The sequence below is a fragment of the Triturus cristatus genome, chromosome 3_2, assembly GCF_964204655.1.
Source record: "Triturus cristatus chromosome 3_2, aTriCri1.1, whole genome shotgun sequence".
NCBI classification, from domain to species: Eukaryota; Metazoa; Chordata; class Amphibia; order Caudata; family Salamandridae; genus Triturus; species Triturus cristatus.
Window position 1 is genome coordinate 560,016,547 of NC_140584.1, and position 22,095 is coordinate 560,038,641.

The 22,095-nt window shown below is 44.6% G+C and overlaps 1 protein-coding gene across 1 annotated transcript in view; it reads left to right on the forward strand.

Annotated features, from left to right (window-relative positions):
* VPS13C (vacuolar protein sorting 13 homolog C) overlaps nucleotides 1–22,095 on the forward strand; it is a 2,873,871-nt gene that overhangs the window by 754,509 nt on the left and 2,097,267 nt on the right. The window contains exon 24 of the mRNA XM_085648297.1: nucleotides 8,349–8,433. Within this exon, the coding sequence (XP_085504423.1) occupies nucleotides 8,349–8,433 (85 nt within the window). The remainder of the gene's footprint in view (nucleotides 1–8,348; nucleotides 8,434–22,095) is intronic.

Genomic DNA, 22,095 nt, shown 5'->3' on the forward strand with positions numbered 1-22,095 from the left:
ATTGTCCCTTGACCTATTGAACTGTGTTGCCTTTGTTTTAACATCTGTCACATCAAAAGTGTTTTTTGTGAAGAATATCACTTTCATTTAAGATGATAGATGGAATAACGGTGGACCAAAACTCTACAATTGCCACCATTCATTTCAATTTGTTTGTGAATGCTACTAATTTTATTACAAAAGTTTTGAGTGAATGGAGTTGACAAATCTTATGAAATAGGTTTAGTATTTTCCCACGCTTTAGAGGAGTTGTGTCGCAGGGTAATAGGCCAATCATTTCTAAGATACAGGAGACAGTCATATCTTCCTTTCCATGTATATTTCTAATGGAAGGCTAGATTTCCTTTTCTTCCAGATTTATTTCATCCTGGCATTTCTTTGCCTGTATTGCTGAAAAGTTTTTCGCCAGAGGATTCAATTTTGATTTTCTCCGTGCCCCTTTGGTGACATGTGGAAGGGAATGATCATCTATAGTTACAATTATCTCTTGATTTTTCATGAATAGTTCATTGCTCTGATCTATTTGATCTGGTGTTTGTGGATATTTTACTTTCCTAGATGATCGTCTCGATTTTCCGGTTTGTTGTTTTTTTGCTTTTCTTACCCTTTATAATATGTCTCTTCTCCTTTGGCTTCATCATATGGTTAGATTTGTTCGATGTCAGGAGTTTCTTAGAAACCTTTTCCAGATGCTTTGGTGTTTGAGTTAATAGTCATTGCTGATTCTTCTGTTTAAAAATTGGAAACAAGGGTATCACGGGTTTAGGAGTGCTTTCTGTCTTGGTTTCCTCGAATAATTTTTGTACTTCAGCATTTATGAATTTATTTGTCACTTTTTTAGGAGTGAATCCCTCTGTGTTGCCTTTACACTTTTCTTGTGAGATGGTCAACAGATGATACATTTAGGCATTCTTCTTCTCGAGTCGCAGATTTTTCTGGACAACTTAGCATGATTGTGGAATTTTGGTTGAGTTGTTTTTTCCCCTTTTGATCTACTAGATATTGTAGAGTTCCAGTTTGCGTTTCGAGAATCATATCTGAGTTATGTAAATTCTTCTCGAGCAGAGCCAAAATAGATTCCCAAATTCTCTGTAGTGAAAAGAAAGCGTTGGATATAGGTTCTTGCGTTAAAGAAAGGGAATTCTGGAGATCCTGAGCAATTTTCCATGCAAACTGTGACATTAGTTGGTGTGCTATTGAGAAGTTGTGGAACTTCTTTGGATACTATAGGAGACAGATGATGTAAACCTAATGAAAAAATTATATCTGGAGTAAAATCTGTTTCTAAGATTGCAGGAGGAATCTCCAGGACTATGTTTGGTTTTTGATGTAGTTATTCCTGGTCTCCCCCATTACCCACATCTTTTTTTATAGTCCGTTTGTGATTTGCTTTCGTGTTTGCTGGTCGTCGCCAGCCGTCGATTGCACTTGAGCCCAGTCCCTTTCTTTTAAAATAGATTTTTCCTGTTGGATTCCCTGCTCTATTGGTGCTATTTGATCATCTGTTCTGGCGGTAGTAGTGAAAAATGTTGTTATATCTACTGTTCCTGGGACTGCTCCGATGTGAGGAGCTTTATGTGTACTCCTTCATAGATTGGGCTGTACCCAGTCTTTTCATATGTACTGTTCGAGTTGTGAGTTTTTTATCAGTCATGAGTTTAGATTAATCAGGTGTGCAAGAAGATCACCTGGTTATAAGGAGGTTGCTCTTGCCTGTTTCTCTTTCTTACTTTTTCTTCTCCCAACTTCTACAGTGGGGCTTTTGCTCTTTTCCTGCTCAGGGATAGTTTAATGTGTGCTTGACACGTATTTATCTAGAGGCCAAACAGCCCCTAGAACTTATAGTCAGCAGACTTGAGAGCAGTTTCCTCTCCGTATTTGGCCTGAATTTAGGCTAGAGATCATAGAAGTGGAGAAGAGAGGTGAGAGTGGTATATTTCCAAGAGGTTCCAGAGGCTGGTTGCAATGCTGTAATACAGAAGTGTTGTGTGAAACTATGCTAGATTTTTTCATGAAACCCAGCCACTTGGTAACCCCTTTGTACCTGCTAAATGCGTTATTACAGCAGTCTCCTCGCGTCCCACTGGAGGGCTCTGTAGGTCTCTCCTCAATCTTTATTTTTCCACTCACCACTGCTGCTCACTTTCGCTGTTGAGTACAGCTCAGAGGCGCAGCAGCTCAGCTGCCCCGCCCCTAGGGCTCTCCGCTGCACAAGCTGCTGCCAGAAATCCAGAAACCTGCTCCCGTCCACCTAACCACCCGCGAGTAAAATAAAGTGCAGGTGCAGGGGAGGTGGGGTGCAGCAGCAAGCGAAGCGCCGGACGGCAGGTAGTGGTAGCAAACAAGCGGTCAATCTGTCAAATAGCAGCGGACTGCAGGCAGCAGCAGCGGATCTGGAGGATCCACGAGATTAGGAGTCCGGGTGCCCGGGACAGGCTTGGCTCGGCGTACTCCATGTTCCCCCTCCCTTCTTAATCCTTGCGCTGCTCCGCCCCTGCTGCGTCACTGTGTTTCCATGTACCAGGCGCCAGGACGCGCTACAAAATCCTCGTGTAGTAATACCATGTTCGAGGCATGTGAGTTGTAGATCACATGCTATGCATAGATCGTCTTTGTATAGAGCAGAGATCTCAAAGTTCCCGCTGGGTGGCACTTTTTCGAAAACTGAACTAAAGTGTGGATTAGTTTCACAAACGAGAGTGCATTCAGCACAAAGGAGGACAAGTCAAGAAAAAATACGTAGACAAAATGAAGCAAGAAAGAAAAACAGGGTAGAAGAGAAAGAAAGGTGGATGAAGGGGAAGAAAAAAGCAAGGAGATGGAGAGGAGTAGAAGAAAGGAGAAAAGGGAAGAAAGACAACATATTGTAAAAAAAATACAAGAAGAAAAAAGAGACAATGAGGAAAAGTGGAGAAAGAAGATGAGAATGAAAGAAAGAAGGAGTATTTTAGAAAGGAGAGCGAAAGGAAGCAGATGAAAAAAGAAAAAAGTAACAAAGCATAGAAAGAGAAGCAGAACAAACAAGAAAAAGAAACAAAACAGTTAAAGAAGGAGCAAACAAGTAGCAAAAGAAAGCAAAGGGAAAGAAAAGAACCCAAAGAATTTGCCAGTAGCATCTGGACAACATTGTCCTGCATGGCCAGCTTTCTAGGCCCCACAGAAAGTGCTGCCTTAACATTTGGGCCGCTACATATTGGCAAACTAAACATAAATGTGGTATATTGTGGGAAAAGATCATACATTTGTTTGTACCACAATGAAACGTACATTAGTCACTGGTATATAGGTATGATTACACCGCTCATCACAGCTGGCCATATGCGGACTGGCACTAGCCGACAAAGTATTTCACCGCTTCAGGCATGCAGCTCAAACTATAAAAAACTCCCAGACCGGCCGCAAATTTTTTGAGGCAATGCGCCACACACTGTGTCAGATGAGTACTGATAGGTACACGGGAGTGGTGTGCATCTCATAACTCGAGTAATGCATGTATCCGGTGCCCCTGGGGTTTCTCTGCCTCCAAATATCCACAAGGTTTAGTGTATCTAACATATCGCCTGTGGCTCGGGTGGCAGAAGATGGGCATTGAGGAGGGCCTTTGGATCTGTCTAGTGTTGGGTCTAGTGTACAATAAAAGTCCCCGCCCCAGATCTGTGGCAGCATGCTCCAACGCGCCAAGCATGATCCTAGCACCTCATAGAACTGTGGATCATCAAAATTTGGTCTGTACACCCCTACCAGAACCACTTCCCACTTCTCTTTACTGCAGCATACTATAATAAATCTGCCCCCTGGGTCTGCGTAAACTTCTTGTAGTTGGGTTTTAGATTTGCAGTCTACCCAGATCAGCACTCCCCGTGCATGGGATGTGAATCCTGAGCAGAGTACTGTCCCTGTAGCCTCTGCGGGGACAATGTACTACTGTTACTCACCAAATGCGTCTCTCGTAGAAACACGGCCTGCACCGAATGCCTCTTGAGGTATGCAACTGCTTTGAGGACTTTGCGCTGATCAGTGAGCCTCATAATATTTAATGTAAGGAACCGTATCTGCATGCAAGGCTGAGTCTGTCATTTACCATATTTCACTGTGTGATGTCTCTTAACATGAGTGCTAGTCGCAGTCAGTCCAATAATGGTTTCACGTTATTTCATTAACAAACTAAATAATTCTCCTAAGTACATCCCTCCCATGCCAGTAGCAATGACCCCCTGCTTGGCTGAACTTTGTCCCCCCACTTCCCTGCATGTCCATAAAGGAACTTATACCAACCCCAAATTGGTATATTGTGGTAAACACTTAGGGGTGGAAGTCGCCCAGCCCCATGCTCTTCCCCAGCTGTAACCAAATAGTTGAATGAACATTTATAATTTTAAACACGTCTACCTGCCCCAGCTCTCAGGCGTCCCCAAATTAACCCTCGTGTTGGGTCTTGCCCCTTCATATGGGACATTGTGTTCACAAGAGTCATTATAAATGGTCTTGGGGGAGCATCTTCATTACGCTCTTTCCTAGCCCAGCGACACAGCCATAGGTTAAGTGGGAACAGTCTTACCATGAGTCTGGCGTTGGGTTTTGAGGCCCTCTGTAGGTGGTAATAAATGTCTCATATCGCAATCTATTCTCTGACCACAGTCTCTGTGTCCAGGTAACCCATGGTTGCGTATTGCACACTGGTCTTCACAAGAAATCTACTCACTACTTATGCTTATGTATCATTGTTCCTCTTCATCCTGGAGTGCCTCTTTAGCCGCAGCACTGTGCCTCTTTATTTGATGCAATGCGTCACCTGTTTTGGGCCCGTGAAGAGTTTTCCCATCCGCTAGGACATGCAATTTGGTGCGGTACAGCATGCTGTACTCCGACTGGAGTTCTCGCAATTGTTGTTTGGCTGTCGGAAAGAGTCAATGGGCATCCTGGATTTGTTGTGTAAAGTCTGTGTATTGCGAGATTTCGGAACCTTCGTATTGGAGGGATTGTAATTTGTGTGCTTTGTGCAATGCAGCATCTCGATCCCTGTAATTCAAAAGGCGTGTGATATTGGTCTTGGGTTAGCTCCCAGAATCTGGTGCGGTGCTAAGGACCTGTGCGCACGTTCCACTATGAATATTGAAGAAAGTGTCTCTACTCAGTGTAGTGCAGAGCAGCTTCTCAATGAATTTCCCCATATTATCAAAATTGGTGGACTCAGCTACTTCTATAATTCAGATGCTGTTCCTCCTGTATCGGGATTCTAAATCTTCAGTTTTGAGCTGTAGTACTTGAATAAGTTTGTCTGCCTTTTTTGTGCTCACTGTTTTGGTTGATACTATGTCTTCCACATTGGAAACCCTTTGCTCCACTGTGTCAAGTTTTTCAGTGTGCTTGTTTAGGCGTTCTGTCATCTGGTCCATTTGGAACGTTAATGCATCAAGCTTTCTGTCCATCTTTTCTGCATGGCGGAGAGTATTTTTTTCAGGTTGGGATCCAGTGCAGTCTCTGTGGTTTCCGGTTCCGAATCTGCCGACTGTGCCTCCGGGTCCCTTTTCCTAGGGGTCTTGCAAGCACCAAATTGCAATTTGGTTTGTACCTTGTCCACTTTGCCCATAATTGTTGACTTTCCCAGGTCTTCCCTTTACAATTGATATGCACTGACCTTGTTAGTCTGAGAGCCACGCTGCTCGCTGAGCGGTAGCAGGACCGTAGGGATTCAATGTCCCTGGTGAACCCCCTCATGTCAGGTCATTTCTGGACCCCCCTGCTGGTCTTGCCCGGTTAAGTTCCACGACTGTGATTTGTAGGGGATAAGCATGTGTAGCGACCTTAGCAAGGTATCAGTAATGGCACAGATGGGCACTTCTGCAGGGGTCTTCTCTGTCTCAGTGCAGTTGAGGCTGGCGTTGATCAGGTATCTGCATGGGTATAATTCTGCCGCTTTGTGGGCTGAACTCCAGTTGGTGGCGGTGATGCGCCCGATGTTAGAGATTGGGCCCCAATTGGGAATATCTATCCAGCTTCGTAACTCTGTAATGGTGTCAGCGTGCGGCACCCACGTGGGGCATACAGTGTTAACCACTACAGGCACAGTCTCAGCTGTCCTTCACAGTTATGCTTAGTGCTGTAGCTTCATTCAGGGAATAATCCCAGGGGCGCTCTCCGTCATCGGCAGAAATGTGCTCACCATAAGGCCGTATGTTCCACAGCGCACCAGGTCCGTCTCGGCAATTGGGGGGGTGGGGCAGATGGGCCTGCAAGCGTTTCAGCTGGACTGCTCGCCCTCCTCTCCACATGGTCACCGCAGACAGGCAAGGAGCGGTCACATGCCGCACGTCAACGAGGAGGGTGTAGGCCAAACCAACCCTAGCTAGCGGCTCAGGCCTGAAGACAATCGGCGAGACTTGGGGCTCAGATTCGGCTCCAGTCGCCTTCTGCCTCGGGGATCTTAGGGCAAATGATCGAAGCAGCAGCGCTTGCGCCAATGCGAAGATCTTGGTTCTAAGTGCGTAGCCGTTAGACGTCTCTATGCGCTGCTTCCTTCGTCCGGGCCCACACCCGTATATTGAGAACTTGCGTTTCGTTCTGTCACTGAACTTCACTTTTCCGACAATCAGAGGGACAGTGTTGACCCCCGGAGGCTGGCAGCGCTTACACTGGTAGAGCGTTGCGGATTATGCAGGATTCTGTTGAACATTTTAAGAGCCAGGTTAAGTGGAGCCTCGTTGCTATGCGGCCATCTTGGAGTCAGCCAAACATCTCCCCCGTGAATAAGCATGGTTAATTTCAAAGCATTGTCAGGTGTAGTGTGTAAAATTGGAGAGTAGTATACGTCGCTCTTTTTAGGTCTCGCCTGACCCAGCGCATGCGCTGGTCTGGCGAGACTTATTGAGAGGGCTCCAAAAAGTGCTACCAGGCCAGCCTAGAGCTACAGTGCATGTGCGAGGGCGAGCGCGCCACTTTTACCGCGATTACTTTCACTTTAGAGGCCGCCCGGCCGCCTTGATGTTTGATCGCGATCACTTTCACTTTTGCGGCCGCTTGGCATAGCCAATAGGTCTCGCTTTTGGGACCTTGTAAGTGTTTAGTTATGCAACTGTTGCATGGCTAAACACTTATAAGGTCCCAAAGGCGAGACCTATTGGCTATGCCAATGCTTGTTTTTATTCTGGTTTGACAGCACAGTTGTCAAACATACCCTTCCTTTGCTTACAATTTACTTAAAGTGGTGTCTGTGTGTGATTTCTTAAACAATTAGCTTTTTGTTTATCTGCCTTTTTCAGCTATTGGCTTGAGACTTTGTTAAACAAATTTTGGCTCCTCGATAAAAAATATTTCTCTCTCATTGGTGCTATTGGCTGTTAGGTTGCTTATTTCTGCCTCCAATTCATTGCTTGCATTGAACTGAATGAGAGAACCGCTTTACATCTCTATGCCTAACTATCCATTCTGTCTTGCTGGTTCCCTCCCAGGTGTCATGCTCCTAGTTTAAACCTAACCTCTGACCCCCTTTGTTGCTCCCTCCCATCCCGCTCTCTTTTCCCAATGTGGTCCTCATTTCCCCTGCTAGGAATCTCCTCTCGTTCCTCCATGCCATCTCTCTGGTTCCTCTGTGTGCTTCTCGCAACTCCTAGCAGCCTCCCATTTGCTCTAGTGGGATTGGGTATATATTTTTTTTCAATTCCTCGAAACGAAGGGCAGTCTATATTGAAGGATCCTTCAATATATAAGGACCCTTCAATACAGCCGACATTTGTTTCTATGACAAAAGGCGGTCACGCCTCAAGGGACATTTTATTATAGCCATTCATTTCTATGGCAAAAACAGCAGAGAAAGACTGTAAGGAAGGGCCCTTTGCCCTCTTGCCTTTATTCGAAATATAAGCAAAAACAGGACTGTGTTGAAGGGAGCCTTCAATATAGACAGTTTTTCCTTTGTTTGCCTTTAATGTGCTTCTGCTGCATGCATTAATTCATTTAACCCAGACCTGCTGGCTTGTCCAATGTTCATCATTTAGTGTTCTGCTATTAGCGGACCAACCCATGTATGTGGTTCCAAGGCAAGGGTACACAATGAAAAGATAAAGCCGTTATTGTCTGTCGGTGCCAAAGTCCAAAGAGGCATCAAGGTATGTGGCACCATAGTCTCATATGCAAGCAGATAGGCCTACTGCCTTGTCTACTTATTGTCCCTGCTGCACATCGTCACTGAAATTCGAATGCAGGCACACTATAGGTGTTAACATCTAGATTTTGGATTGGCTGAGCCAATCTTAGAATTATTTTCCTATTTCTCTGTAATTCAATGTACACTGTTGAAAATAGTACTTACAACTTCTAATCTTCTTACATCAAGTCTCTGTTTTCACTAGGTTCCTGTGATTTCTTTTATTGATGACAAGAAAACCTTTCTTAAGCACAGGCTGGAACCATCACTTTTTCCGGAAAATGAGTCTGGTAAGAACCTCTTTTTGTACAAATGTTCTTTTTTATAACTTAAGACAAGCTCTGCTATCCTTATTGAACAATGCCACACAAACCCACAGAACTTGCTAAACCCCTCCCTGCGAATTTACATACAGAACCACCTTACCACCACATACAAACAAGCATTTGTCTAATCGGTGTCGCCTTTTGGGACCTAATTCGTATTTAGTGATGCAGCACATTATGGCACTTAAGTTCTGAAATATTTATAACAGCCATCTGTACCTCTAGGGAAGAAAGCACACTTTAGTGCGTAAAAAACAGTTATGAAAACATTTTGATGCTGCCTCTGCAGCACCGTGCAGTAACAGACACCAATGCTACCTTCTGCAATGGCAGACTTCTTAAACAATCAGTACATTTGTTGAGCGCACTACCTACCCTTGAGGGTCTCAAGGCGCTGGAGCTACTGCTCGATCAGCCAGGTTTTGAGGAGTCTCCTGATTACCAGCAGGTCCTGGTCTTACCCTTTGTAAAGCTGCTGTGTGAGGGAGACACTTAAAAACAGATGCCATTTATTTTAATTGTCTGCTTTAGCTTAATTGCTTGAAGTGATGGCTGGAGCTGGAATGCTGATAGACTCTTTTGCAAAATGGCATGCAACTGCACAAAGCTCTGCACATTGCAGCCTTATCTGTCGCTTCGTCACAGCATCAGATGGCTATTTCAAAATAAATCTCTGCAAATCTGAGCATGTTCCTTAATTGGAAGTCCAAGATTGTTTACTGTTTGCCTGACGTGAGCTCAACTGTAATGTTTCGCTGTGCAGAGAATCTCTCCACGCTAGACAGACAAAAATTAGACTTCTGACCTCGAATTTTTAACCATCTCTTTGAACTGCAGCGCAGAAGAGGGTTTCAGTGCGCATGAGAGTATTTCAGAGCACAGGAGAGGCCCCCTGAGGTTCAACAGAAGTGGCTGGGACGTTTTGTGCATTACATGTTCGTACGGAAGGGGCAGGCTTATTAGCTGGCTGCAATATAGGCCCCATTGAGGTAGGGGGATTCGAACTAGAGCTTGATGACGATACAACAGGGGGCTCATTCGCTTGTGCAATGATGGTCGCTATACTTCATATATAAGGGGGTCTACATATTATGATTTTGAGCCGATCTCTAAGGAGCCCAAAAGCGCTTAACACAGTTCCCACCCCATCTTCCAGTGTAGCACGTTTAAAAGGTATGCTATCCTAGCCGCTGACATTTAGATACTAAAATAAAAGATACCGGGAACAATCTATATATGGTACTCATCGGTGGAGGTCACCTGGCCCTTATTGAATTTCCTAGTAGTAATTATACTGGCGAGTGTGGACGTGGAAGCCACTCCTTTATACCTCCTCTCCTTGGAGTTGGGACCACGTTGTGAAACACTTTCCCATGGTGTTCCCTTATCCTGCGTAGCCACACTGCGGCCAAAACCACACCATCGCCCTAGCTTCCTCCAGTTGATGGTTCTTGGATAACACAGTCCAAGCAGTTCCTGGAATTAGGAGAGGGGAGGGCCCATCTGCTGCGAAGGAGTTTAGCCCCTGTCTGGAGTGGGTGATTTGATCTTCCACAGACAGGATTTCATTAGTAAGAACTCAACTGCGTAATTTAAAAAAGATAAAATCCAGTGGCAGCTGGTGACATTTAAAAGTGGTGTGGCGTAAAAGCTGGGTATAAGGGTTATGTCGCAAGCGTGCAAAGCGCAGAAGCCCAACCAACAGAAAGGGTGTTTGGGGTGTTCTTCCCCAGAAAAAAGTTTGAAGAAAATAGTGGCAAATGGTACATTTTAAAGCAAATTTGAGACTGGAAGAAAGTTTATACAGCGATTGTGAACGTGTGGTGTTAAAATATTGAAACCTATCAGAACTGCCCCATATCTTACTGCATTAAAAACATTCAACAGTTTCTGGAGTGAGCCACTTGTACAAGTGGACATAAGTACACCGAAACTCTGGAACTGTCACACGTAAGCAATCTGAAGACTTGGCAGCTGTAAATAAACACTTTGACTGTCAGATCACCAGTTAGCAATTAAAAGGCTTAAAAGCTCACAAAAAGCAACTTAATTGCTCCAAATGTGAATGTCACCTCAAGCCAGCTTTCGCCTTTCCCTTCTTTATTTTCACTCTACACACTCCAGCAGGCGGCAATCACCAGGGAGGAACACACCTAGCTCACAATTTATGACTTCCCAACAATAAAACCAGCAATTTACAGAGTTTTTGGTTGCGACAATCAAGGGTTCACATGTTTGGACAAATGCCAAGCACCTTCCCAAGCTTTCATACAATGAAATCTCTTGGCTTCCCAAGAATCTGCAGCCTTCAATATTTATGCTGTTCGTGCGTCATATGCAGAGCTTTTTTTTTTTTAAAAAAAGCTTTATTGAATGAACAAAGAAATAGGCAAGAAATACCAGCAACAGATTTGAGTATTGAAACATAATTATAACAAAATATATGGCTAGTACAATAAAATACAAGCTATTTTAAGGTTTACATGGAAAGGGATGGGAAAAAGTGTAGGGAAGGAAGGAGGAGGAGAGTGGGAAATAATAACATATTAATATAAAAGAAGAATGCATATTATATTGCATAATACAACGAAATGTGAACAAGCCATTGGTCAATTAACAACATATATCAACTTATTTTGGCTGATATGGAAAGAGAACAGAGAGAAGGTATTCAAGGAGGTTTAACATTTTCAGATTTGAGGGAGGAATTTCATTTAAAAACAATCTGATCTAAATAAGTTGTAAGGGGTAACCAAAAAGTTCTCTAAGTGTTGGTTTACAGGAGGAGGCGAAGGCAACATCAAGTCTATGAAAGTGGCAAAGGCTATTCCACCAGTGTTGTGTAGAAAGATTAGCGAGAGTTTTCCAGTTGAGGGTAATGTGCTGAAAAGCTAGAGCGAGCATGAGATCAAAAAGACCATGATAATGAGAGGGCATAGATAAAGAGTCAGAGGCTTCCAGTAAACAATAGGGGTATTGAATAAGAGATAGAGAGGTTAAAGATACGAGAGATATAGAACTAAACAGATCCCCAAAAAGAGAGGTGTGCCTACCTTTGACAAACCCACACTGTTCTTTACCAATAAGGTGGGGCATGAGAGGATCTAGACGTAGAGCAAGCAGTTTAGCAAAAAACTTATAATCAACATTTACCAAAGAGATCGGGTGATAATTCTTGCAATATTTAGGATCTCAACCCTCTTTATGAATTAAACAAATTGTTGCCTCCTGAAAAGTACCTTCCGTCTTACCAGCTAAAAAAAAGAATGGAAAAGTGCTAAAAGTTTCAGAAGTAAAAGATCTGAAAAGTGTAAATAAAATTTAACGGAACAACCATCTGTCCAAGCGTCTTCCATTTAGTGAGAGAATTGAGGGCATTGGATAGTTCTGTAAGGGACAAGTCTGATTCAAGAGAAAGAAAATTAAGATGGGGATGAAGGAGGGGAAGGAATTTTCTCAAGATATTCCTGAATGCTAGAAGAAGAAGGAGGAGATTCAGAAGTGTAAAGATTTTGATAGAAAAGTTTGAATTCATTAAGTATTTCTTGATCTTTGTGTAGAAGAGAGCCGTTGGAGGAAAATATAGCATCTATGAGGGTGCGGTCTTTACGTGTTTTAAGATAGTTTGCTAAAAGCTTCCCTGCTTTGTTCCGACCACCATAATAGCGAGCGTTACTACGCAATAGCACAGAGGACGCATTATCAGTAGTGGTTTTATTAAAGGCGAGTTTAGCTTGGATGAGTTCTGGTAAAACAGAATGTTTCGAGGAAGTGTAAAATTTGTGTTCCAGAAGCTTGATATGGGCCATGGTAGTTTTACGTTGTTGAAGAAAGCATTTCTTCTTTTTTGAGACGAAATCAATGATGAAGCCTCCTGCAGTAGCTTTAAAGGAATCCCATGTAATGTGTGGAGATGAATCAGGTGTACAATTAAGATCAAAGAATTCAGTTGCAAATGCGCAAAAAGAAGAGGAGAAGAGAGGATCTAAGAGGAGAGAGTTATTAAAACGCCAACAAGAGGATTTGGGATGTGGAGGGAGCAAATCCAGATCAGTTACTGTTGGGGCATGGTCAGAGATAACAATAGGTTCTATAGAGGAAGAGAGGAGATTTTGGTATAAGGGTAGAGAGAGAAAGATATAATCCAAGCGAGAAAGAGAAACGTGGGGGGGGGGGGGGGGGGGGAGAAAAAAGAGAAGTCCAAAGAGTCGTGGTGATAGTCTCCAGGAATCGATGAGATGTGTTTGAGGAATGGTGTCAAGAAAATGTTTGTGAAATTTGGTGGGAATAAAACAAGCCTGAGATTGACTATTAAGAAATGGGTCTATAACTTGGTTGCAGTCGCCTCCCAATATAAAAAATCATTCTGAAATTGAACAAATTTTTGCGTGACAACAAGCCAAAAGGAACAGTCAGGATGTGTAGGACCATAAACATTGAAAACGGTTTAAGGAACATTATTAATTAACAGTTTAACAAGTAACCATCTACCTTCAGGGTCGATTTCTTGTGATAAGACCTTGCAGTTCAACTTCTTATGACATAGAGTAATGACACCATTCTTTTTATTAGTAGAAGGAGAGAATAATACTATACCCACCCAGCCTCTTTTTAATTTTAACGCTTACGTTTCAGTGAGGTGGGTCTCTTGCAAAAGTACTAGATCAGGGTTATAAGAGGCTAGGTGCAAGAGGATCCCCTGTCTCTTAATAGGGCTATTAAAACCTTTCACATTCCATGAAATTACTCTGAATGTAAAAGCAGTAAAGCATTATGAAGAACCAAATATGCATTAATTGAAAAATGAAAGGAGAAACAGATACAGGTTAGGGAATGAAACTTGGGGGAGAAAAAGGAAAGATAGGAAGCAAAGGAGAGAGATAAGAAGAGACAGTACATATCCATAAAGGACGACTGAGAAGAACATACCTGAGGGGAACGGGAAGAAAAGAAGAAGGCTGGGGCAATGGCGACAAACGAAAGACGAGACGCCCGAAACAGGGAGGCCAACCACACCAGAACATGTAAGAAAGTGCAGACGGATCAAACAACTATAAACGTGACAAAATGAACCTGTATGAAAATAAAAAAGGGGAATTAAGAGGGCATAAAAATAATAGACTAAATGGAGAATATATGTCTAAGCGAACTGAGAACACAAACAATAAATATGAAGTATAGCAATGGTAATTAGCATAATAGTGGAGAAGAAGATAATTAAAAAAATATATATTTATATTAAGTCATTAGACGCAAGAGGAGAAAAGGGACAGCCAATATAACATAAGAAAAGGAAACTAGGATGTAACAATATGGAATACGATATATATAACGTAACAACAATGATAAATAATAGGAATAAGAATATAAACATGTCTATCCATATAAACAGGGAAAGCTGCACATGGAACAGATATAAACGTGAACAAAGATAATTTGTATTGTATTGTATTGTATATGTACTTGTATAGCGCACTATCACCCTACGGGTATCCTGGCGCTTGACAAAACAGTTGATGAAATTAAGCTGAGAGGAATAGGCAACCACATAGGCAATCAGGCTACTGGAAAGAGCCAGGTCTTAAGAATCTTTCTGAATTCCATTAAGGAGTCTAGCTTCCTGATCCTTGGAGGGAGCTCGTTCCATAGCCGAGCACCAACCACATTAAATGCCCTCCCCCCCAGCCTGACACGTTTGAATCTGGGTTGTGACAGCAAATTAGCGTTGGAAGAACGCAGCTGTCTCGGGGGAGATAGCGTGAGAATCTCTCCTGCAGGGGAATTGGACCCCTCCCGTGTGCTGCTTTGTGAATCAGACAGAGATTTTAAAAGGATCCTTTCTCTGACTGGCAGCCAGTGGAGCTCACGCAGTGCCTGAATGGAAGAGGCGTCACGTCTGCGGTTTAGCGCCAGCTTTGCTGCAGCCGACTGTACTCTCTGTAGTCCCAGCAGAATATACTGGGGGGCACCCAGATACAGAGAGTTACAGTAGTCCATTCTGCTGAGTACTGTGCTCCTTACAATCAGAGCGCGCATATCCCCTGGCAAGAATGGAAGAATCCTACGGAGTACCCGTATTAGTCCGAAGCACACACTGGCAGTCTTGTTCGCCTGCGAGTTCAGTTGCAGATCACTTTCGAACAAGACGCCAAGATTACGAATAGTATTTGATGGAACCAGTGGAGCCTCCTCTGGAGCAAGCCTAAACTCCGACTGCAGACGGTGGATCTGATTTAGTGGTGAGTAGAACAACACCTCGGTCTTGTCACCGTTGACTGCAGGGAGTTACGTCGCAGCCAATCTGTTGTCAGGCTCATGCAGTTTTGAAATTGCTCCAGAGACACCTCCTGTTTTCCCTCCATCGAAAATACCAATTGTGTGTCATCTGCGTAGTTTACCAGCTCAACCCCAAACGCTTTGATAATTGCAAACAATGGTTGCAGGTAAATGTTAAAGAGAATGGGGCTGATGCTGGAACCCTGTGGTACTCCATAGGCTACGTGGGATTTCTCAGAGGTAAACGGCCCCAGTGTCACTACCTGCTGCCTCCCTGTCAGATAAGAGTGGAGCCACTGCAGTGCTCGGCCCTTTACACCCAGATCCTTCAGTCTTGTCAACAAGATAGTGTGACTCACTGTGTCGAATGCGGCTGACATATCCAGGAGCAACTAAAACCGCGGTGCTCCCGGTGTCAGCCCGCATTCGCATGTTGTCCAGCATTGTGACCAGGGCCGACTCCATCCCATGACCAGGGCGAAAACCAAACTGGTCCTTGTCTAGTAGCTGATACTCTTCCAGAAATTCCGAAAGAGATCTAGTCACGACCCTTTGCAAGATCTTGATTGGGAAGGGAAGGAGGGAAATGGGCCGAAAGTTAGCCGGGTTAGTTGGGTCTAAAGAGGGCTTCTTAATAAGAGGGGACACCACAGCCTGCTTCCAGCTTTCTGGGACCGATCCTGTTTCCAATGATTGGTTGCAGATCTGGCGCAGCCAGGGAAAGGTGAGATGACCATAGGTCTTCCACACTTTCTGGGGAAGAGGGTCGAGAGGTGAGCCGGAGGAGATGCCACTCACCAGGGAGACCCTTAGATGTCTTGTTACCAGGGTTCTAGGTCGTCACCTCGTTGTCCTTAAAGCGGACGACAATCTTGGCCAATTTGTATATTAACATTGCAAAAATAATGTGAGTCTTGATTGTATGAGTAAAACATATCATCCCGTAGTGGTATCCATGTTGGCCGAAGAGTGAGAATGGATACATTTCTTGAGTTCTGCAGGATCTTCAAAGGACAAGGTTTGATACTGAAAAGTAACTTTAAAGATGCAGGGGTGAAAAAGTCTATAGCGAGCACCCATTGAGCGAAGAGGGGGACGAAGATTAAGAAATTCTTTTCGTCTGGCGGCTGTAACATTGGAGACATCCTGAGAGAGAGAAAGACTCTCTGGCCTAGCCAAGAAATTTGCCGCTTGGCTCTAGCTGCAGAGAGAACAGAGAGCAGGTCAGTGTTCAGTTCAGTTCGTTTTTATTTCGATAATTAAAAATCATCATAAAAATACAATTTATCACATTTCATTCCTGAACTTCAACAATTTAAAAAGAGAAGGATTAAAAACATATACTAGGGACATGATTTGTGGGTCAGGGGCAGAAAGGACATGTAAATACGATTATATTAGTTCCTTGTATTCCTAAGTCTAACAGTAACTTTTAGGAAATTTGAGATAGCATAGAGAGTATACATATCATTTGCTTTTTGTAAAAACAACAGGGCTGCTTTTGCTTGGCGTATTTTCTGGTTTTTCAGTATTTGGACCAGGAAGCGGCGCCTTGGAAATTGATAAAATGGACATAAAAGTACAAAATGAAGGGTGTCCTGCGGAGACTTATTGTCGCAGCCGCAGGCACCCTTCTGCTCAATCGTTGTGGTGAACCCCGCGGGGTAAGCTAAAATGTTAGGTAAAAGATTGAGCCTAAAACGGCACATTAAAAATCTGTCCTGTTGGTTGTGCATTAAAAACAAATATGGTTCCATGCCTGCCCTGTTTGCTACCAAGCCATGTGCAGTTACTGTTCTCTTAAGTTGTCCCACTTTGAGTCTAGCCCTTGCAAAGTTTTCCAGTAACAGTTTCTTTACTATGAGTTTAGACATGGTTGTAATCTGCGTATGATCCAAGAACAAATGTGTCTGATGAATACTTTTCAAGGTATTTTTAACATATTTCAACCATGGAATTTCAAGTGCGTTTTCCCTTAGCAAACAGTCTTTAACAATTTCCCTGGTTAATTCCGCCTCTGGGTTGGTCCATACACTTGTCCACATAGTAATTGGTCTGATCTTTACCTCGTCAGAGATGTAGCCCATCCCCAGTTCAAGATGAGCAATGTCCGCAGGGGTGGATTTTGGGATTCTGAGAATTCGGCGGAGGAACTGGTCTTCTTCGATGTGCAATTTAGTCACATCCGTAAATCCCCACACCTCTGCCCCGTATAGGGCCTTTGACTTAGTGATGGACCCATAGAGTGTCATGATCTGTTCCGGGCTCCACCGACCCAGTCTGTGTGCAAAGCTTAAAATTGCCCCATTGGATGATGTAAGTTTTGAACAATGTTCGTCTACCAAAGGCTTAAAGTACATGTTAGAGTCCAGGAGCAGGCCCAGGTAAGGGAAAGTATTTACCGTTTCCAGGACATGTGGCCCTATCTTGAACAGTGGTTTCTTAGCTGTTTTTTTCCCTGCTACCAAGACAAATGATTTTTTCAAGTTCACTGCCAGATCTAGGTCAGCCATGAATTCAACAAACCCATTCACCAAGATTTGTAGACTCCTTGGTGTGCGGGCCAGCAGGACCGCGTCGTCCGCGTACAAAAGGACAGGTATTTGTCGTGATCCTACTCTTGGACAATCTGTGGCTAGAGAGATGAGGTGTCGTTCCAGGCCATTTATGTATAGCGAGAAAAGAAAAGGAGCAAGGATGCATCCTTGTCTTACTCCTCCTGTGCAGGGGAAAGCATCCGTGCAGCCCCCATCCGAGGTGAAACGTACTTTAGCCGTAGTATTCCAATGGAGTTCCTTTAGAATGTTAATCAACTCCGCCTCCATACCCAGGTTAAACATCATGGCCCAGAGTTTAGTTCTATTGACATTGTCAAAAGCAGCTGCCAAATCCATGAACCCCATGAAAACGGTTCCAGTGGAGGCTTTGGTGTATTTAGCTGTTAACAAATACAGATTCAGGCACTGGTCGCTTGTTGACCTCCCCCCTCTGAAACCATACTGGGTGTCCACTAAAGTGCAATGTTCCTCTGTCCAGTTTGTTAGCCTGTGCAATATCACCCGTCCCATAATTTTCGCTGAGACGTCGATTAGAGAAATCGGCCTGTAGCATTTCGGGTCTTCTCGGCTCCCTTTCTTGAAGATAGGTACTATTAGGGCGGTGGACCAGGAGCGTGGTAGACCAGACCTAATCGCCGCATTTACGACCCTTGTTAAAATAGGGGCCCACAGGTCTATATTGCTTCTATACAGGTCTGGAGGTGTCCCATCTGGTCCCGGTGCTTTGTTGGGGGTGAGCCCTTGAATTGCTAATTTGAGCTCTTCCAGTGAGAAAGTTAAATCTACACTCCTATCCCCTTCCCACCTACCCTCTTGCAATACCCCCTTCGCATTATTGTACAGTCCCTCGAAGTGACTAACCCATTGTTCTGGGAGAATGTTAGTGCTAATAGTTGGGGAGGAGCTATCTTGAAAACAAGGCCTATTTACTATTTTCCAGAATTCACAATAGTCCCGGTTTTCTCCTGCCTCTCTCAAATCTGCCCATACCTCTGCCTGTACTACTAATTTTCTCTCCTTAATTTTGGCCTTGTAGGTTTGCCTCAGTTTGGCCACTATTGCCGTGTCCCTTGGTTTGCTTTTTAGTGCTTGTTTCAAATTCCTTAAAGCTTTCGAGCAGTTGGAGTCAAACCACCGTGGGTTAGTTGATATCTTGCTGGGGCCTTTTGTTTCTAAAAGTGTGTCTGCTAATTTTGTTAGTGATTCAAAGGAGGACACTAGATCTGAACCTTCTATTTGGAGGTCTAAGCAATCCTCTACGTATTTCCCCCCTTTCAAAATTAGAGTTTTATAGAAGTCCTGTGGGTTTATTTTCATCCACTTCAGGCGCCTTCCTCGAGCTTCAGGCTGCAACCTCCCCTCCCTTTCATTTGTGTTGTTCCTACGGTCCATGTGTGTCAGTTCTATAGTTAAAGGGTTATGATCACTAAAGGGACTCCATTTTGTTTTTACCTTAGTGACTTTAGATAAACCGAAGGTTGATAAAATTATATAATCAATTGTGGAGGAACAACCTCTGCCTTTAAATGTGGGGATATATGAGTCCTCCCCCACCCGAGGTATCATGTCCATCGTGTGCGCCAGTGAGTAGGTAGCCAACATTGAGGATAATAGTGTGCCCTCCTGCGTATGCTCAAAATGCGGTCCTTTATGCTGCGGACAGCTGTCCCAGTCTTTTTCTAAAGTGGCGAGGTGAGGGCAAAGGTGACAATTAAAGTCCCCTAGCAAAAAGATGATTGGATTTCCCCCCTTATTTGTCTGTTCTACCTGTTCCCTCAGTTTGCTATCTAATTCCCTTAATACTGGATTTTCCCCTAGTGTGGACCCAGGATTATAGAGGTTAAAGAATTGTGATTTGTGCCTTCTACCCTGGTGCTTGAGTACCTGGAGAGTATGTGATGTCCAGTGTGGAATTGTCCACTTCCCTTCCAGGGTTAAATCGACATAGATAGATAACCCACCTCTCGCTCTTCCTGATCTACTTTCTTGTGCGGGGACGCCAAAGCACTTATAGCCCTCTATTTGATACCTTGCCGGATCAACTGCCCAGGTCTCTTGGAAAACTAATATATTATAACCCTGCAAATCCTTCCTCCATTCCTGATCTTCAAATTTACCAGCTAGCCCTGCGATGTTCCAAGATAGGATTTTTGTCTTGGTCTCCTGGATACTACTTCCGACTTGGCCCTGTTGTGCTGGACTTATACAATTCCCTGACCCCGCTTTTATAGCGTTAAGCGTCGGGGCATCTGGTACTTGCTTCATTTCTGGGTTCATACGTTCCATAGATCCTATCACTATACTCCTCCCTCCATTATCAGTAGCTATGATAGGCCTTCCTGGAGACCCTAGTCATTCTGTTCCATCGAGTGAGTACAAGGGGGTATATCTATTTGTCCACTGAGGGCCTAGTTGATGTGGGTAGTACTGTGTACTGGTATCATTTTGCCTTGCCCAATACTCGTCCCCATGTCTGTCTCTATTCCCCTGTTTTGGATTTTGTGGATAAGCCCCCAATTTTCTGGGATAGAAGTAGGCTACCGGCATGGTCCTAATTGTGCTTGTGGCATTCCTATTGCAGTTCTCTAATATGTACTCCACCAAATTTGGGTTTTTAAAATGTGCGATGACGCAGTTACCCTCCCTGTCTTTCCTTCTAGAGCCTACCCAGTAAACCCTTCTCACGTGTTGGATTTCTCCCTCTTGGCCAGGTTGTAGGGGTCTGTGAAAATCTAGCCAATTAGCAATTTTACCCTTCAATTCCAGTTGTGATTCTCTCTGTCCTATTCTATTTTCAGGGACCCCTGTAAATATAACTACAAAAGGGCTTGCTTCCGGGGGGAGGTTGACTAATGGGAGGTGAGCTTGGTGTCTCTCGTGATCTTTGGAATCATGTTTAAATGCAGCAGAGGGTCCTGTTGGTAAGGGCGTAACTAATTCCTGTCTTGGTGGTAGCTCACTTCCCCCATTCCCTTGGTGTTTCCCTATTCCCTCAGTGCCCCTCTCTTCTGCTGTGTTTGGCTCAGTGTGTACCTGTACGATGCTACACTTGGCAGTGCTTACGCAATTATTTATTTGCCGGGGTCGTTGCAATGGGGCATTCGTATCTGGTGTGATCGTACCTCCCTGGTTTGAGGTTTGTGTGTCCTTCACTTTAGCCTGTTTCTGGATTTCATGTGTTATTTTGTCAAGTTTGCTAATCAGTGGTTTAATTTGATTGGCTATAAATGCCTCTAGATGGTTTTTTAGGTCTAAGACGATCTCATTTAGCCAACCTGGGGGGACAAAACGGGCATTCGTTTCTTGTCTGGAGTGCTCGTGCTCCATAGTTCTCTGTTTGGAGCTTCTAATGGGGCGCTTCTGATGACGTGTTTTTGTGTTTTTCCTCCCATCTTTCCTCCCTTTCGTCGCCGGGGCTACAGTCCCTTCCCTGTTTGTCAAAGGGTCCTCTTCCCTGACTGGCTGGGCACATGGAACCTCGTCACCTGATTCCTCATGACTGACCCCATGCATTAGGAGACTTGAGTTCTCAGCCCCCAGCTGGGTAGGTGAAAGTGGCACAGTTATTAGCGACATAGATATGCGTCTTTCCGTTCTCTCTATCTCCCCCGCCACCTTCTGTAACATTAGGTCTATTGCAGTGGGGGTACTCTTGTGTGGAGCGGCAATTACATTCTCAGACACTGACTTTTTGGATTTTGCTGGGGTCACTAATTTGCTTTTGGTTGACCTGGTTTTGGGTTTAGTAGACATAGTTGTTGAAAGCACAGTGTTATCCTCCTTGTTCCTTGAGTCTCCCTGGGCCTTTAACAGTATTTCACTAACCTCTTGCACTGGCGAAAATGGGTTTTAGTGTCACTGTCACAATTACTACCAGATGCGGAGTTTAACCCTCGAGTTATCAGAGTGTGGATACCTGTGCAAGATGTGTTCCGATTCAACCAGGATTCGCGGCCCGTCCCGTCCACCGTCGTCCACGGACGGCCACAGACGGCCCGCCCTATGCCCGGGCTTACCCCCGGGCGCGGTCCCGCGACACGGAGGTAGCGTCGCTGTTTATGTAGCACCTCCGGGCGCACTGGTACAGGAGACCGGCAGTGCCCCCAAAGCTCTCTGGGAGCTGTAGTCTCTAGCCGCGGGATGCAGCAAAGCGGCGAGACTATCAGCGTGGCCCACCCAGGAGCAGCTCACAGGATCGGCAGGGCAGCAAGTAGGTCCCCGTCACTCCTCCGGCGTTGTTTCCCCCGCCAGCAAACAACTTATGTTGTGGGCGGGTCCCCTGGATTCGTTCAGCGATCTGTGGCCTCCCCTCTCCTTTGAGAGAGACACACAATGCGCCCGAACAGGTGTCTGTCTATAGGGCAAAGTTTACTTCGGCTCTTCGCGGTAATCCTCTCAGTCCCTTGGCCTTGTGCAGTGTCTTTTCCGAGTGGCAGGTACTGCCTGTCCAGGCTCCTGCACACTATTTCTGCGGGTCCAACTCACTGCATTTGAAGGAAGGGTCTGCAAGCACGGCGTCTCTCCAGGGTTCTCTGTAAAGTGCCGTTCACTGCCTCCGGGATATCTCTGAGTGTCTCTGCAGAGTGCCTGTCCCAGCTCCGGCGCTCTCTTCCCAGAGCCCCTGTGCCTCCTCGGAGCTCCCTGTCCTGGCTGCAGCCTCTGTGGTTCTCTGCCCGGTCTGCGGGAGACGCCTCCTGCTCTGCTCTATCTGATATGACCCTATTTGTAAGCGATGATTATGAGAGGTAGCATTTCATTTCCGAAAATAAGCTATTAGTTCGCCTTTGTGATG